This window comes from Thunnus albacares, chromosome 17 (assembly GCF_914725855.1).
Source record: "Thunnus albacares chromosome 17, fThuAlb1.1, whole genome shotgun sequence".
In the NCBI taxonomy this organism is placed as follows: Eukaryota; Metazoa; Chordata; class Actinopteri; order Scombriformes; family Scombridae; genus Thunnus; species Thunnus albacares.
Window position 1 is genome coordinate 26,962,603 of NC_058122.1, and position 18,765 is coordinate 26,981,367.

An 18,765-nucleotide genomic window follows, 5' to 3' on the forward strand; every position below is an offset into this window, starting at 1 on the left:
TGATATGGATATATACATTGTGTAAATTATTCAGGTATCAATATTTAGTACACTCAGTTCTAACATCCAGTCACCTTACTACCTTAGCAATATCCACCTGACTTGCACTAATGTACAGTGTACTATAGCATATTAACATCATTGAACAGTGTATACTCAGCAAAAAATATATTATTGTTATGGTTATATCTCTAGTCTCTATTCTATTTTTTTAGTTAATCTATTTATTTTTTTAGGTTTGAGTTAGTCTATTTAGTTACTGTACATAATTTAACCTTAATTGCAGTTGTTTCTGTCTCTTTTTTTGCATTTTGATTTATGTCAAGTGTCTGCTGTAACACTTTAAAGGTGCACTGTATGAGATTTGGCCACCTGCTCCAAAGCAATTGGGGGCAGCATATCACCAGAAAATTGGGGTGTCCGTTATGTTACACTTCAGTATGTTAGTGGCGAATCAACAGTGCATTATCAGTGCTCTGTTAGTTAGCCATCTAAGTGATTATGACTTTGACTAACGCTAACGTTGAGTTAACGTTTGCTTGAATAAATCTAACATAGAAGAGGTGCTACTTCATCCTCTCATGTTGAACTGAGAGCAGACTGGACGCTACAGTGACTCACTATTGCCTCTTGAAGTACAAAGTGGTATTATGAGACAGGCTGGGGCTAGCTGGTTAGCATGCGAACTTCAGTAGATATCTCTGCAACACAATACATTCACGTCTTGAACATAACATCAAAACTGTTATTTCTTCATATTCTGTTGATAATTTCAGTTAATTTTTGAATGTTTTTAAGTAAAACTCTGGCCATATCTCACATAGTGCACCTTTAATGTCGCTATGATTACTACGCTAGCTATTAGAATTTATTTTGAAAATACTTACGGGATGACACTCGTCTTATTTTGTTGCTCTTTATAGTACCGCTAGCCCAAGTTGCAAACCGGCGCTCGGCGAGAAATAATGGAATTTTGGTGAAACTATGGTACCGAAACCGTTGAGGATGTATGCAGTTTTTGTGTTTAAGCAGTCGTCGTTTCGCAGAAGCTTTGGAGCTCTTTATTAGTGAAGTCAGAGCGCCGGGCAGAGCTAGCCGGCTAAGGAAGTTAGCCAGTTAGCTACCAAGCCGCGTCAGCTTGCCGGAGGCTGCGCTCTTGTTTCGCGCATTTCAAGCCTGCTCACCGGCCTCTCGAGCAGCGAAACCGGCACTTAAACGACAACGTTAGATCGTAGCTACACCCATGTCAAATATAAAACACTGAAACTCACGTAATCCGCTTTTAAAATGAAGCCTCGACGCCGTTTCTGCTAAGCGGCTTGTTTTCTGGAATCGCTGCTCTTTTGTTTTGACAAAGGAAGGACCGGAGTTTCTCTTTTTTTCACACCAGTTCACATCTGGTGGTTGGATAGTTTCTTTGGACATTTTGTCTTGGCAATGGCCCCACATAAGCAGAGCTCTTCAGGTGGAAGCCAGCCGGTGGGTTTTGGCTCCGGGGGGAAAGCTAACGGGTTATATCAGTCGTCCTCCGATGCGATGGCTGCAGCCAAGAAGCCCAACATGCAACTCATTCAAGCCGACCACGAGTTGTTCCTGCAGGCCTTCGAGAGTGAGTTACTGCTGCCAGCAAGTTGTTTGTTTAAATATATCATTAAGGTCACAGGGAAGCTTTATAGTGGCCATGTGAATGGTGAGATGAGTGGCTGCATAGCTGGAGGAATACATAATTTTACAGCTGTAGAGTTAACCTACTGCATACTTTCATCATCTTAGACGACTCATGTTCTTGCTACTACTGTACACTTTGAATTTTAGCCATGGTTAATGCTGATTTACTAGTAATTGTACGTGCTGCACTGCTGTCATACTTAACATTTTTTGTCGCATAACTTTTGGTAGCTGCATGTTTTCTGGTTGTTTTTGCATATTTCAATCAAGGGGAACTTACTAGATGAAGTAAAAGTTTTTGGGGCACAGGTAGATTATTAAGTCGTTCTGTTGTTCCTGTTCAACCACGTGTTTTAACTGTCTTCCAAGCACTGGAAGCTGGACTACAAGCAAGGATTGTTTCAAATAAAATGTCTTAAAATGACTTAAGAATACTCCAAATTGATGCCATCAAACGTCAAACTTTGCCAGCCCAATATGTGTATATATATGTATATAAATGTGAAGCAAAGACGTGCAGGCAGATCCTCACATTTGAGAAGATTTATTAACAAAGTTGACATGATCATTAACTAAGTGACTGATCAATCTGTGTTTGTCAGATTCAGAGTCTTCATTTTAAACGATGAATAATACATAAAGTAATGTGATGATGATGCAACTGTATTTATTCGCAGAGCCAACCCAAATCTACAGGTTCCTGCGCACCAGGAACTTGATAGCTGTGAGTGTCGCCTTCTCTTTGATATGGTCACATGATCAACTTTCCCATTTCAGATAAGTTCAAACTTTTCTGTCCCTCTTGGCATGTTGAAGTTGAACTGTAACCTCACTTTACTACTCCTCCTTTTCAGCCTATATTCTTGCACAGGACACTCACCTACATGTCCCACAGAAACTCAAGGAATAACACCAAAAGGTAAAAAATGTGCTGTTCATTCATGTGCTGTTTTGTGTCCGTTCATGATGGTTTTACAGTAGTTTTTTTCAGAAAATCAAATCAGCTCTCCTGAGGCACCCTTGTGTTTTAGTCAAAGGATCTTATCTCGTGACTTTGTTTCTTTCTGCTTTAGGTTTCATAACTGTCGGATTGAAAGCTTGTGTTAAATAGTTTGTCTCTTAGAAAACAGGTCAACTGTTATCTTGAGTGAAAGTTAACCGACGTGTCGGCTGCTGTAGGTGGGGGCTGGCTGGATCAGTTAGAGCTCAGATAGGAGGGAAGTTTTCAGTTAGGCTGCTTTGCATACAGACGCCGCACACACAGAAACACACACACAAAAAAAAAGATCCATCTGGTACACATGCTACTGCTTGTGGTTCAGTCTGTGCTTAAAGAGTGTGTTAAAATATATGGAGGGACTTTGTCTGGTGTTATCACATGGGTTTTTAATGTTGATGCCAGCTCTGCAGGTCATGCAGTTTATACTGCGTTTAAAAGGGCGGGTTGAATAATTGTGATGGCTGATTTTTATCAATGAAAATTCAATTAACACCAATCAGATGCAAATTGAAAAATTGGGTTATAATTAGCTTTTTATTAGCAACCAAATTGTGTTATTGAGTATCTAAAGCATACAGCTGGCACCAAATGTTTGATCTTGCACAACTGTTTGTGTTATGACTTTTGTAGAAAATTGTATAATTATCAGGAAAGTATTGTCTTGGGATTATTACCAAACCGCAAGTATCATGTTGTCACTGGTATCGAAAGATTACCTCCGATGTGAAAGACAAGCTGGCAGCTGTTTGTTTATGTTTGTTTTGTTGTTCTCGTTGTCCAAAAACATATTTATGTGCAAAAGAAAAGTTCTTCTGCGTTTAAAGAAATTCTTACAGTATTTCATTTAGTAATCTACGGATATGTAATTCCTATTGTATTACAGCACAAGTTCATGTAATATTTTAAAGATTACATTAACAAGTTAAGTCTTTTGAAACCAATTTTCTTTGATTCGTCATTTATATTTTCTCATTATATCTTATCCTCTCTACGATCAATTAAAACTTAAAAGATATAGAGATGAATTATGTTGGCATGTTCAGAATAATTGTTATCTGAATCTGAAACAAGCTCATGTTTCGGGTTAAATAGTTTTTTGTTTTTTGTTTTTTTCAATCTATTTTTTGGACATTGACTCATCAGACTGCTGCTTCTCTTCATTGAGGTTCAGTAAGTTGTGTTCATTTCTCTGGACTTGGTCAGGGACTTAAAATGGCTGCCGTTAGATTAGTGTGTGTGTTATTCCTGATTTGAAGTGGATGTAGTGAACCAGGTGACGCGTCTCTGCCACTCGGCTCAGTTTCACTTTCTGCTTGCACTCGTGAACACTTCGGTCACATGAAACACTGCTTGTGATTCGATATGAATACGCTCCACACGGGGCCACTCCACAGTTCTGTATTAATCATTCACAGAGCATGAAAAACTGAAAAAAAGAAAAACAAAGCAGAAACTAGGAAACAGACAGGAGGTTTCATAAATTAAATCAAATGCTGTTAATTTTCTGGACTTGTTTTGACTCGTTACTGAAAATCAAACTGGTTTAGTGTTCGTGCGAGGCGTTCCACGCCACGGTCGTGATATAGTGCGCCTCTTTATAAAGCTCTGTGCAAACAAAACAGAGCTTCTCTCTTCTGTTGCCTTCTTGAAAGTGCCTTTTTTTTAAAAAAAAAAAATGGGTCCATAACCCATCCTATCTGAGCTGGATCGCAAATCTTTTAGGTGTTTTTTTTTGTGTGTAACTGTGTACAATCATTTCCAACAGTAGAATAATGGTGCTCACGTTACAGAGTAATCTACCAGGAGTGAGCGAGTGCACATATTTGGTCAGTGTAGTGCGTTGCTGGATGCTGTTGCCTTGTATTGCAGTAAAAGTTGAGCCAGAGTGACCCCGGCTTTATGAGCCAACACGGTGGTTTCATTAAAATGAAAAAGGAGGCCGCACTTACTGATGGCTTTGTTTTTTTTTTTTTTGTTTTTTTTTTTTCATTCTGTGCCGCTTTGCACAGCCTCACAGGTGTTTTCACTTACTGTGGCTCATTAGACGTGCGCTCAGGTTGAAGTTGGGGCAGAGTTGCGCTGGGATTTATGTGCGCTCACCAAACTCTGTATTAATGATGCACTCTAGTACCCGACCCGCTGGTTTGAGCCGGTTGGCTGTGGTAGCATCTGATTTTATTTTTTTAAACGCGGCACACAAAACATCTCACTGAAGCCGATTTGAATCAACAGCTCTGTGCAGCAAGTAAACAAAACACCTGCACACCTGTACCTATACCAACAGCAGCTGAACAGTACAGATTAGAGATAAAATGGCCAGGCTCATATACCAAATATATCAAGTTTATATGTATATCACATTTCAACAACAAGGCAATTCAAAGCGCTTTACATAGAGCATGAAAGGCATCAAGACAGAATATAAAAGCACCGTAAAAAGACATTTAAATACAATTTAAAAAGTGTTTAAATTTGGAAATAAAAAGAAACTCAAGTATAAGAGATAAAACAGGAGAATAAAAGTTACAGTGTAGTGTAAGATATAACATCAGATCATCAGAAAATTAATCACACAATCGAATAATTTCAGTGTTCCAGAAAAAAATGCCAAAATTTCACTGTCAAATGCGACTGTTTGATGCTTTTGTCGGACAGTACTGTGCAAAAGTTTTAGGCACTAAAAGTAAAGTGAGAATGCTCTCAAAAATATTGCTATAAATTGTTTTAATTTATCAATTAACTTCTTACAAAGTTGAGTAAACAGTAGCAGTTCTCCTCGGTTCACTTTAACGCAGTTTTTCATGGTAACTTGCGGGCAGGTTGTTGTAACCATCCTGGAGAAAGAATGTTCTTCTGTGGATTTATTATTTAGGCCATCTCAAGTGCTTCTTCATGTTAATCCCAGATCGACTCCATGATGTTGAGATCAGGACTCTGTGGGGGCCAAACCACACCATCCAACCATGTTGCAGGACTCGGTAGTTCTTTATGACTCTAGCTGTATGCTTGGGGTCATTGTCATGTCATGAATACATTTTGGACTGATCAGACACCTCCCTGATGGTATTGCATAATGGATAAGAATCTAAACATCTAGGGTGCCTAAAACTTTTGCACAGTACTGTCTATGAAAAGAGTATTTTGGGGTTCTTGACGTGTGATTGGATAAAAGAATACTTTACAAAATGTCAAATAATAATTGAAAAATGTCATCACAATTTCCCAAAACCTAAGTAAACATATTGTAGACTAAAATATTAATCGATAACAAAAATAACAGTTAGTTACAGCCCTAATCTGTATATATGTTGGCTGATAAGTAACAAAAAAATGCAGTAAAGAAACTACGCAATAGGTATAAAGTAATTTAGAAACTGTGTCACCGTTACACAGATGAATTTTACACTGTAAAACATCCTGCTCTGTATGTAACCCGGTCACAATGTTGTTTTTTTTCTTAAACAAATCGAATGGAGCCGTATCAGGATGTTTTGTCTATGCTTTACTATCAGATTTTTTTAAACTCTCAAAAAATGATATCAGCCTCAAAAATCCAGTGTGGGTCAGGTTATGTTACTAATGACTAATAAACACATATTTCACGCGGCTTTTTGTGGCTGAATCCAAATGGAAACGATTCTGGACTCTCTGCCAACATTTAAAAGCGGTGAAAAGATTTAAGTTAAGTTTACAACAGCATCTCCACTACTCACTGCTGTTTTGATTATCAGCAAATATTGACTAAAACTCATATAACTGCTACAACGTTCACAGACCGCTGACTGTCTGGTGCGTCATTGTTGATTCTTATGGCCTTTTTAATATTTGTTTGTTTCAGTTTTGTACCAGAACTCAGTTATGTATGTTTCAAATTATACTGTGTTTATGTTACAGAGTATTTAAAGCATCTTTTGTTGAGTGATGTGTCTGTATTTGTATGAACACAGCCTGAAGTACATTACAGTTGAGTTAGTGGGGAAAAGGTGACCATCAAAAGCAAATATTTGTTTAATAGACTTTGTCAATGGAGTCAATCTATGTCCAGAAAAAGTGCTCTGAAGTTTCTCTAGATAAAAAAAAATGTTCCTGTGTTTCGGTGATGTGTTATTCTGCCTGTAGTTTTGTCATTTTTGGGTGGTGGTGGTGGTGGTGAGGTCACTAACACCTGCTGTTCGTCTGCATGTACAGGAAAAGCTCGAAGGTTGATAATCTGCTGTTCAAAGTGGAAAAAATGAGAGGCGAACAGGAGACTCACAGGTAAACATTCTCTCTCCGGTCTCTGTTAAGTTTCTAGAAAGCACTTGTCTCTGCCAAAACTCCCCAGTGCTCCAAATATGACTCAATGTTCTGTTATCAAATTATCAAGATAAGCATATTTCCCAAATATAGAAGACCTGAAGATGTCAGCGGGGACATGCTGGCCTCAGTCAGTACTTTCCAACATATCAGTCCCATATCCTATCTATTGTTGGGAGTGTATACGTAATTAGACTGTCCATGTGTATCAGTAAATGAATGAATAAACCAGTTTCCTGTCTTAATCATGCAACTTCCTGACTTAAAACTTGATTCAGAAGTGGATAAATGATTAATTTCTTCTGTGACCATGACCATTCTCAGACCATGTGAACTTCCTGTCTAGTGCATATTTGATCAAACATAACATCACCTATTAATATTTAATGGAAAAGTAATAAGTTTCTTCTGCTTTTTCTCTCCAGCTTGGCCTCTAATCTGCAGCTCACCTTTACTGGCTTCTTTCATAAAGCTGGTAAGTTTGTCCCTCTCAGACTTCCTTTTAGCTTTTGTCAGATTTGGCATTTCCACTGACTTCACGTCCTTTGTCTGGTTATGTATTATTGTGCTCTTAGGGAAGCCATCTCAGGACAGTGAGAATGAGCAGAACTCTGTTTCTCTGGAGGTGCTGCTGGTCAAAGTTTGCCACAAGAAAAGGAAGGTGTGTGCATGTCTTATCAACAAGTAACAAACAGGAGCCTTAGCTACTGAAAAGTGGACTTTGTGAAGTTTGCACACAACACCAGTGATGTCGTCGTGCTATTTTCTGCTTTATGAAGGTTAATTAGTGGAACATCAGAACTATAAACAAGCCCTTTTTCCTGTGTCCTGTCCAGGATGTGAGCTGCCCAGTAAAGCAGGTCCCTACAGGGAAAAAGCAGGTTCCTCTGAACCCAGACACAAGCGCCGGAGGCCAGGCCAAGCCAGGATCCTTCCCCTCCCTGCTGGTTCCCAGTAGCGAGTTTGAACCCAGCAACTCTCACATGGTCAAGTCTTACTCGCTGCTCTTCAGAGTATCGAGGCCCGGATACCCCCGAGCGCAGATCAACGGCCTGGCCAACGGAGAGACTCACCACAACAGAGGTACTGTTGTACTTGGGTCTTATTTTTGTAGTTTTTACTGTTATTTCTGTACATATTATACATATCAGTGTATGTCTGGGATCTGGGAATGTGAAAGTTTCCCAGAGATACTGTTAATCCAAGGTGAAGAGAGTCCTCATCCTCTGTTGTAATTTGAAATACTCCCATGAAAACAGAACATAAATCCCACATTTGTGCATCTTGTCCATCAGTCACACACTCGAACTCTCTCTTGTCAGGCTTTTGGAAGCAGTCAAAATAATTTTCTTCGGCAGTTGACATTTTTCAGACTGTTTGAGCTCCTCGTCCTCTGTGACAACAGTAATCCTTGGCTGCTTGACAGGCGATTTGGACCTTAAAGATGTCATTTTCATTTTTTTCCTCCGTCACAGAAAAAGGCAAGGCAAGTTTATTTGTATAGCACATTTCAACAGCAAGGCAATTCAAAGTGCTTTACATAGAGCATAAAAGGCATCAAAACAGAATATAAAAGCAACACAAGTAAAAAGACATTTAAATACAATTGTACAATACAAGTGTTAAATTTGGAAACCAAAAGAAGCTAAAGAGGAATAAGACGGATAAAACAGGAGAATAACCCTCAAATTTGGTTTAATAAAAGGCAACAGCAAACAGAAAAGTCTTCAGCTGTGACATAAAAGAAGAGTTGCAGTTTTCTGGGAGTTTGTTCCAGATACGTGGAGCATAAAAACTGAACAGGTTTAGTTTTTACTCTGTGGACAGAAAGCAGACCTGTCCCAGACCACCTGAGAGGTCTGGATGGTTCATAATGGAGCAGCAGATCAGAAATGTATTTCGGCCCTAAACCATTCAGTGCTTTGTAAACCAACAGCAGTATCTTAAAATCAATTCTTTGACAGACAGGAAACCAGTGTAAAAATCTAAGAACTGGAGTGATATGATCCACTTTCTTGGTCTTAGTGAGGACTCGAGCAGCAGCGTCTGAATCAGCTGCAGCTGTCTGATTGATTTTTTAGGGAGACCTGTGAAGACAGCGTTACAGTAGTCAAGTTTTTCCAAATCCTGCTGAAACATAAGTCCTTTAATTCTTGATATATTCTTTAGGTGATAGTAGGCTGACTTTGTAATTGTCTTAATGTGGCTGTTGAAATTCAGGTCTGAGTCCATGACTACACCAAGATTTCTGGCTTAGTTTTTAGTTTTTAACATTATCGATTGAAGCTGAGTGCTGACTCTTAAACACTCTTCCTTGGCCCCAAAAACAATGACTTCAGTTTTGTCTTTGTTTAATTGAATAAAATTCTGGCACATCCAGTCGTTGATTTGTTCAATGCACTTACTCATATCGCTTGTATTGGACCATAGTCCCCTGGTGATACGGTTATGTAAATTTGTGTGTCATCTGCATAACTGTGGTAACATATTTTGTTGTTGTCCATTATCTGAGCCAGTGGGAACATTGTAGATATTGAACAGAAGAGGCCCTAGAATGGAGCCTTGGGGAACTCCGCTCAGATGTGTAATTACCTATAGACACAAAATAGTCCCTGTCCTTTAAGTAGGATTCAAACCAGCTCAGTACTGTGCCAGAAGGTCCCACCCAGTTTTCCAGTCTGTCTAGTAATATGTTGTGGTCAACCGTGTCAAATGCAGATCCAGTAATACTAATAGTGTAATTCTGCCATTGTCAGTGTTTAAGTGAATGTCATTGAAGACCTTAACAAGAGCAGTCCTGTTATGAAGATGTTACAAACCTTCAGAGAGTCCTTCAGGTTAAACTGAGCTAACCAAACACTTTTACAGCTGACTCACTTAAATACACTCACTATCCTAGCAACATTAATGCTAGAAACAACCCATAATGCAACACACCTTATTGAAGCCGGTGTCGCAGTGATACTCTCTCCATTCAGAGAGGATTTCTGATCATGTGAACACGTAATTGTCTCGTCCTCAAATATAAGATGACCCCACCTTTTCAAGTGTGATTTCCAGAGTAAAATATCGTCTTACATTTGGGCTAGTACGATAAATCATATGACAATTTTTCATCATATCAAGAATTACACTACAAAAAAAAGAATCAAGTATCTTTTTTCCTTGATTGGGGGATATCAGAATGTGATCACCACACTGGTATCTGGTTGTTTGTGATCACCGAGGATACATAAATCAAATTTTCTGATCCTGACCTTCATCTTCAGCCTTGTGTGGCAGAGAAAGGGGTACATGTCACTGTGTGTCTGTTTCAGATTTTACAGAGGAAGTTATAAACAGGAAGAGGAGGAGCTCCTCTCTCAGGGAGGAGGGAGAAACCACATTTGTGGCTCAGATGACTGTCTTTGATAAAAACAGGTGAAAAGCACACACACACACACACACACATATTGACACAAACTGTCACCTTCTTACAAACAGGAAAAAGTGTTGTTATAATCTCTTTTGCAGCAAGTGAAAAACTGTTGTCGTGTGCTTTTTGTGCAGACGTCTGCAGTTGTTAGATGGGGAATATGAGGTGTCTATGCAAGAGATGGAGGAGTGTCCCGTCAATAAGAAAAGGGCGACCTGGGAGACCATCCTGGACGGAAAGGTTTGTGCGAGAGAGAAACTTGTAAAAGCAATTTGAGGGAGGAAGCATTAATGTTGATCCAGCAAAGCTTCACACTGAAGATATTTCCACACGTCTAAATTAACGTGTACCTTATGGTTCAGTCCGTGTGTTTGTATTGTTTCGTGCACATCAAAGATTTAATTTTGTGCGATACAAGATTGTATCTCAACCTGTTCATTGAACAATCTGACTCATCTTCACAGGCTGAGGTCAACCGTAACAAAAAAAGCCATCAGATCAAGTTGACTGACATAAACAGGAAAGAGTCTTTTTTTACACTCATAGAACAAAAATTTAGTGACCCTGTGAACATATAAAAACATGATCCTACCTTTAAACTCACTGTTAGTTGGTTGAATCTTACCGTCCTCCATCTGCCTCATTAAGATAAGAGAAACCAATACTGCTAGAGCGATCGTAATGTTTTATATAATATAGAATTAAATAAAATTAAATTAAGTAAAATGTTTCAGCTTGAAATGTCTCCTGTAATATTCAAAGTCCATGAAAACTTGGGTTTAAGTCTTTCTCTGTACCGTTAAATATTCTTTAATAAACAAACAGTAGTTTAGTATCAAATTTAGATTAAAATGCTGCTAAATCCACCTCAGATCAGTGAGAAAAGCAATATCAAGAACAGGAATGCAAAAATAACCAAAACTGTTTTAACTCTGGCAGAAAATAGTGTGTTAATGTAGGACCCCATGTCTGATAGTAAGAAATCTGACTGAGAAAATATGTTTTCAGGGCCTTTTAATGTAAATGTTATGTTGTCACCGTCATGGTGTCTCTCTCTATGTTTTATCACACAAATACATTTACCAGGGATGTAAAAAACTTTACATTTGTAAGAGTTAATGTTCATTTTTGGATTGTAAACACAGATGTTTCAGTATGGTTTTGGGACTCCTCTGAAAAGAGTCAATCTGGAGTTAACCTGGTTAATAGTCATGTTAAAAGTTAGGATAAGCCTACTGATATTCAATGTTCTTGTTCATGTCAACACATTTGCATGAAAAGACCAAAGTAAACAATGTGTTATTTTGTCTCCCAGAAGTTTCTAACTTCCAGACCCTGTCTGTGGCTTTCAGCTCCAAGCCCATTGTTTCCCTCTGAAAATCTCATCTTTAAAATTCTGCCTCAAATATATATAGTCTCATTTTTTAAAAAAAGGCTCAGTAATTTGTTAAAATAGCTGCACATTGTAGTTTTTAGCAAACATCATTCAAACAGGAGGAAATAGTGCATTTCTTGGGGACTATTTTCAGCGGTGGATGAATCAACATTTGGTTCTCTAGTCAGTACTTCTGGCAGCAGGATGGTGTGTGTGTGTGTGTGTGTGTGTGTGGGATTGAGTTAAAATAAACCGCAGTGTGTGTGTGTGTGTGTGTGTGTTCATGGTGATGAAAGAACATGTCACCCAGTGGGATGGTGTGACTCATTGATGTGTTTTTAATAGTTTTTGGACAACAATGAAGCTCTTTGGATACACAGACAATACAATATGACCAGATTTATCATTTTAAAGCAGGCGTAGTGAAACCATCTGCTCTCCTTCTGTAGCGCCTGCCTCCATTTGAGAGTTTCTCTCAGGGTCCCACGCTGCAGTTCACCCTGCGCTGGACCAGTGACTCCTCTGATCGCTCCACTGCACCTGTAGCTAAACCTCTGGCCACCCGCAACTCTGAGACCAACCAGGACCCCAGACCCAGCACCCTGAGAGCCACACACACACTGGGTGAGCAAAAGACAAAGTCACTCAAAAACCAGCGGCACATGTAATGATTTAGATTTTATAGCAAGAAATCTGTTTCTTTTCATATAAATAATTATAGTTAATCAGACAGTGGTGAAACTTTTCATCTGCTCTGTTAAAAGTGAATCATATGGTTCCATTTAAAACTCTTTGTCTTTCTCCTTTGTGCTGCTGCAGCTGTTAAAGAATCCATCAACGCTGACGTTCAAACTAGAAGAGAACTAATCTCGGCCGAGCCACGACAGAAACTTAGGATCTTCTACCAGGTTAGAGTCTCACTTGACATCCACGTAGCATTCCTTGATCTGCATTTGAGAGTCTGCATTTGACCTTATCACAGACTTATCATCGTTATAACTACAAATCACCAGGAATCAGATCATTCGAGAGGTAACATATTTTGTCGTTTTCCATAATCTGAGCTAGTGGTAGCATGTAGATATTGAACAGAAGAGGACCCAGAACGGAGCCTTGGGGAACTCCACATGTCATTTTTGTCCGCTCACATATGTAATAATAATATAATAATAGACAAAAAGTTTTATGACCCACATCTTCTTATTTATCATCTTAACAAAACATTATCACGTCACTTATCTGTCATTGTTCCACTTTGCGTCCTGAAATTATGGAAATATCGGGGTTGTCCTTGGATTCACATGAGGCTGCAGCGTTATGTAATCAAACTCGGCATGAATGAAGCCGAGTTTTAACACTAATTCACACCAGAGGCGAGACCAGAGGCGAGACATCAGTTCCATCCACTGCACCAGTGTTAGCACAGCTAGTGTCCTCACCACCAGCTGAGCTGAGAGGACAGCTGCTGGCTGAAAAGATGATGTTATGGAGCCTTACCAGTGAGCTATTAGCGCCAGGGCCCTTGAACTGGCCGAATGAACCTGTTAGTTCCTGTTAGTAGTTACACCTGTGCTTTTCCTGCTGTGGTCAACCCAATTTTATGCATTTCCCCCAACAGCTGTAGCTTCATGTGTCCAAAGTCAAACTGGAAACCTTGATTAAAAATAGTTTATATGTTTATAACGTAGAGAAACAAACACTTTTATGTCTGTGACCAAGAGCGGAAAAATTCAGTTTCTAATATGAGTTTGCCTCCGTCTCTGCTCAGGGTTCAGTAGGCGTTTTTGTCTCTCTCTCTCTCTCTCTCTCTCTCTCACATCCATCGTCTGTGTTTTTCTGTCCAGTTCCAGTACAACCACAACACTCGGCAGCAGACGGAGGCCAGAGACGACCTCCACTGTCCCTGGTGTACCCTCAACTGCAGGAAGCTCTACAGTCTGGTCAAACACCTCAAACTGTCCCACTCCCGCTTCATCTTCAACTACGTGGTGAGACGGACTTACACCGGAAATATCCTGACAAATTAAGAAAACTACTGAGTCAAAGTAAAACTAAAAGTTTAAAAGAAATAGAAACTGAAAAAGTAGCTCATGTGAAATTTGCTGACTGTAAAATAACCGACTTCTTAAAAGCTAAATATTGGTGTGTTGACTATATAAGGATAAAAGACCGAGACAAATGGCAAAACAAAACCTGCATAAATGAAGTAAAGTCTCAGATAACTTGCATTTAGCTATATATAATAGTGTCTATATTAATAATTGATTATTGACAAGATGATGAAATCAGTAAGTATTTAGTATAAGTATAAATAAATGTAAAAGCCAAACAAACCATCCATCTGCATTAATTTCTCAATTCCTTAGTAATAATAATATAAATAATGATGCACTTACAGCACCTATACATGAATCAAGATTAAAATGTGTATTTACAAAGTAAGCAGGCGATGTAAGATACAAAAATGAAATAATATACTAACATACTACACAAGAAATATAATAAGATAAAAGATTTAAATAAAAAAACATACACTGATTACATTACTTGACCACCATCTTTTTTTTTTTAAATAGAAAGTATCAGTGCCCACATTCATCAAATAAAAGAAAAAATATTAAGTGTGTTATCAAAACTTTGACGACAGACGCTACTATCATAACCTGAAAGTGTCTGTGAGTCTGCAGCAGAGTGAGACGTCTGTCCTCCCTCCTGCTCTCTGCTGTAAACACACGTCGCTGTTAGCGAGCAGCTGCTCTCATGTCTCCCTGGATCTCGGTGCTTGTTTTTTCTGCAGAAACTCTCCCGCTCTCTGCCTGTTAAGCCTGCTCTCTCTCCGGATGACAGGCGGGTTGCTCCGGTACTGGTTCTAACCAGCTGGTCGTCCGCCAGCTCGTCCCTGCGTCTGTGTGCGCCGCAGCCCGGCTGTACGCAGAGGGCGACCCGCTGGCAACAGCCTGACGCCCGCCGTCACTAACTCTTAAATAAGGGGAAGAGCTAAACTAAAAATCTAACGTTAAAGATCAAAGTAAGCTCTCTACAGATATTGAGCACCATCTTATCTTGTGAAATGTCTGGTCTAACTGGTAACACCGGTGTTGTGACAAGTTAATTAACCAGTGGGGAAGTTTCCTCACCGCGGCGTCCCTACATTCAACTGCACAGCAACACAACATCCTCTATCCTTAGACGTTGATAACAAAGGTGTGAAATGATGAGAAGTTTGAGTGATTTTTAAAAATGTTACAGAGGCGGCGAAAGTCTTGAGTCATGACAGGTTATAACTGTTGGTGGATATTTCTAAGCGATGGTCAACACTTCAGTGGAGAGAAGCACACACGAGCCTTCGATGTCTTAATGCTGAGAATGTTTATTGTAAGTTACTTGATGAAGCAGAACCGAAAACAGCGAACATCCAAGTTGGTGTAACTCGGATGCTGTCTCTTCCCGTTCTGCCCTCTGACAGTCTGAGTGTTTAACTCGGCCTACGATATGAAAAATCAGTCTAATCGGTTCACTAGTTTCTATTTGGCTACACTTTCCACCTATCTTTGTTGTCTTGGCCTACCATGGCACTGCTGATATACTCTTTATCAGAGAGGTTTCTGCTTTCACCAAAACATCACAGACCAGCTGACGTCTCGAGGAGAGATTAAGAATTACAGCGTGACCTCAAGGTGTCGTCTTGACCCGATGTCACTCCAACCTGTAACCCCTAAAGATGGAAAACTCCATAACAGTATCCACATCTGTTCAGATTACAAAGCTTTAATCTGAGGTGTTTTACAACATTTTTTCTTCTAGTTGTCTGACTAGAGCTTTATTTCTCCCTCTCATGCAAATAAACGCTACAGAATGTGAACATAGTCGCATCCAAATATGAATTTATTGAATATAAATTGTGTTTTCAATTAAAATATTTAAAAAAAAAAAAAAAAATCCATTATTTTGTCCAGTTATACATTTGTAAAAATTTCTTATCATCCGATCCCTACTGATCGTCACCGTGTTCTTCATCAATATTTGAGGATGTATGTTCAAATACTGCAGTTATTAGTTATAATAATTAATAAACGGACAGAAAAATAATCATTTTGATAATCAATTAATCTTTTTATTTATGTTTTTTAAGGAAAAAAGTCCCAATTGTCTGGTTACTGTTTCTTAAATGAACAGAATTTGACATTTGAAGACGTCACCTTTGACTTCAGGAAACAATTATCAACATTTTTCACCATTTTTTGACATTTTATAGACCAAACAACTGATCGATTTAATAAAGGAAAATAATTGACATGGCATTAATAATCCAGTCTGGAGTCCACTGTGGTTTACTATGTTGTTTTGATGTTTTTTTATTTACACACACCTCTTTGTGACCTCTGGCAGCCGCATGCTAAAGGAGCGAAGATCGAGGTGTCTATCAACGAGAGTTACGATGGTTCATATGCAGGAAACCCTCAGGACATCCACAGCCAGCCGGGCTTCGCTTTCAGCAGGAACGGCCCCGTCAAAAGAACCGCTGTTACTCACATTCTGGTCTGCAGGTACTGACTGAAACATTTACTCTCTATTTTCATCATTTAGCTTCTCTACGAGCCTTATTTCCTAACAAGGATGCCAAGAATATCTGAGGATTTAACCCGCTGTCCCGTCTCTGTTCTCCGTCCAGACCTAAAAGGACAAAGCCGAGTCTGTCTGAGTTTCTGGAGTCGGAGGACGGTGATCCGGAGCAGCAGAGGCCGTACATCAGCGGACACAACCGCCTCTACTTCCACAGTGACAGCTGCGTGCCGCTGCGGCCTCAGGAGATGGAGGTGGACAGCGAGGATGAGAGGGACCCCGACTGGCTCAAAGAGAAGACCGTAAAGGTCAGTTTACTCTTCGTGGGGGAGTCCTGCTAAGCATGTGGAAACAGACAGTTGCGGGTATGAATGTCTGTTTCAGGAAAAGTTGGGAAGGTGAGTGAGGGAGGTTATCTCACAGGTCCCCCAAATACTGCATATCCGGAGCACCCCTTTAATCTGTCAGCACCAAATAACATAAAGCATAAAATAAACCACAGGTCACATGATGCTGTTGCACCCAGAAAGAGAAGAAGAAACACTCCTCACATTCAAAAAAATTGCTATTTGAATGATCACATGTTCGGTATATAGTTACAATCCACCAAGAGCTCAATAAAGATTTTCATGTGAGAGAGACGCCATGTTTGGATCCTCATCCAGTGTTTAATACGTCCATGGAGCTTTGTTTTGTTGTTTGTTTTATCCGCCCATCGTTGCTCTCTCTCCCTTCTATTGCCTCACACACACACACACGTGTGCATAGTACAATAAGAAAAAGTATGAAACCATTTCTTTTTTCTTTTTGTTGATGTGACTTTTTATTCTCTTGCCTGTTTTGTCGCTTCTTCCTCTTGCCTTCTCCTGCGTGGTTTCCGTGTTAATCACTTATCTTGCACTATCAATAAAAACAACAACAACGGTGAATTTAAATCGTGCCTCAGCTTTCTCAGAGACTCTAGATTCGTTCCTGTGATATTACTCTGGAAGCTGCAGCCACAGACGCTTCACTGCGTTTTTCAGTCAATTACTTTGGGAAAACTAATAATATAATTAAGTAATAATATTCCTCTTCACTTGTATTGACTTGGAATAAATATCACCCACATCTTGTCTGACTGCTCTGCTCTCACTGCAGCAAATCGAGGAGTTCACTGACGTCAACGAGGGCGAGAAGGAGATCATGAAGCTGTGGAACCTGCACGTCATGAAGCACGGGTGTGTGTGTGTGTGTGTGTGTGTGCGCAAAAGCCGCTTAAAGCCTCGGGCGCTGCACGATTGTTGACTTATTTAAAACTCTCAGTTTGTTTTGGCCTAATTCTTCTAAAAAATAATATCTCATGTGTAAACTGAGGTTTTACAGTTTATATAAGACACAGCTGATTTCTCACAGTCAACTGGTCTCTTCTGAGCATGTAAACACATTAAATGGTGTATTTAGAGACAAGTTTCAACCATCGTATTAACTCTGTCTGTCCTCCTTCCAGCTTCATAGCCGACAACCAGATGAACAAGGCCTGCCTGGTGTTCGCCGAGCACCACGGCGCCTACATCGTCCAGCACAACCTCTGCCGCAACTTCCTGCTTCACCTGATCAGCATGCACGACTTCAACCTGATCAGCACGACGACCATCGACCGGGCCATGGCGGGACTCCGCCTCATCCAGAACCAGGCCGCTCAGAGAAGCAAAGACAGAGGGGTGGGGGGGGTTGAGGAGGAGGTAGAGGACGAGGAAGAGGAGGAAGAGGAGGACTGGGAGACGGCCGTGGAGTCCCAGCCGGAGCCGGATCCCGATCCCGATCCCGATCCGTCTGAGTATAAACCCTGTAGCGATGAGACTAGCGGCGGAGGCGGCGGCTGCCTGGAGAATGGAAACCAGCGGGAGCAGAAACTCTCCAGTCCGGATTCAGACTGAGAGTTGCTGTTTTTGGCAGAAGTTAAACCGGAGAGCCACAAAGATCCCAAACAGGACGTTGGGTTTTGGAAAAAAAAAAAAAAAAAAAAAAAAAAAAAAAGGCAGATGGCAAAGGCCAGAATCAACAAACAAAACACACACACACACACAGGTTACTGCAGGGATGATGTTTTCAAAGGCAGGTAACATCGTAAACTAGACAAACTTTTAATTATGGAAGGTGTTTTTTTTTTCACATTTTTACATTGAAGAGACACTTCAGAAGCATTTTATAACTTGGGGGGGGGGGGGGGGAGTCAGACATTCAGAAAACTTGAAGCTATGAAATCATTATTTTCTCCCACATAGTGTCCGGACAGATTCCCACACTAGGGTTCATTCAGCTCACAACCAAATACTGCCACATGTTCTTCTTCTCCTTCTTTTCATTTCCAGCCCACCAGCTTTATTAACTACGGATCAGTCCACAAAACAAATCCAGTCCTCCTCGGTCTGGATTTTGTGGACTGAACTGAGCCGAGCACAGATT

The 18,765-nt window shown here is 40.0% G+C and overlaps 1 protein-coding gene across 1 annotated transcript; it reads left to right on the forward strand.

The window, feature by feature from the left end:
• The first annotated feature begins 931 nt into the window (after nt 1-931).
• On the forward strand, nt 932-18,354 carry LOC122966743 (polycomb protein suz12-B-like). The gene is made up of 16 exons (XM_044331064.1): nt 932-1,609; nt 2,346-2,392; nt 2,523-2,587; nt 6,857-6,925; nt 7,390-7,439; nt 7,540-7,625; nt 7,801-8,047; nt 10,282-10,384; nt 10,514-10,619; nt 12,204-12,378; nt 12,574-12,662; nt 13,599-13,742; nt 16,144-16,301; nt 16,427-16,625; nt 17,458-17,537; nt 17,807-18,354. Exons 1-16 carry the CDS (start codon nt 1,438-1,440, stop codon nt 18,234-18,236), a joined length of 2,220 nt encoding a protein of 739 aa, XP_044186999.1. The 5' UTR covers nt 932-1,437; the 3' UTR covers nt 18,237-18,354.
• Nucleotides 18,355-18,765: the final 411 nt, after the last annotated feature.

Bases quoted from the DNA above. Each gene is read 5' to 3' on its own strand.
- LOC122966743 (XM_044331064.1), top strand. From the start codon at position 1,438: ATGGCCCCACATAAGCAGAGCTCTTCAGGTGGAAGCCAGCCGGTGGGT. The intron at 2,588-6,856 runs GTAAAAAATGTG...CTGCATGTACAG, and splicing joins TCAAGGAATAACACCAAAAG to GAAAAGCTCGAAGGTTGATA. The intron at 10,620-12,203 runs GTTTGTGCGAGA...CTCCTTCTGTAG, and splicing joins AGACCATCCTGGACGGAAAG to CGCCTGCCTCCATTTGAGAG.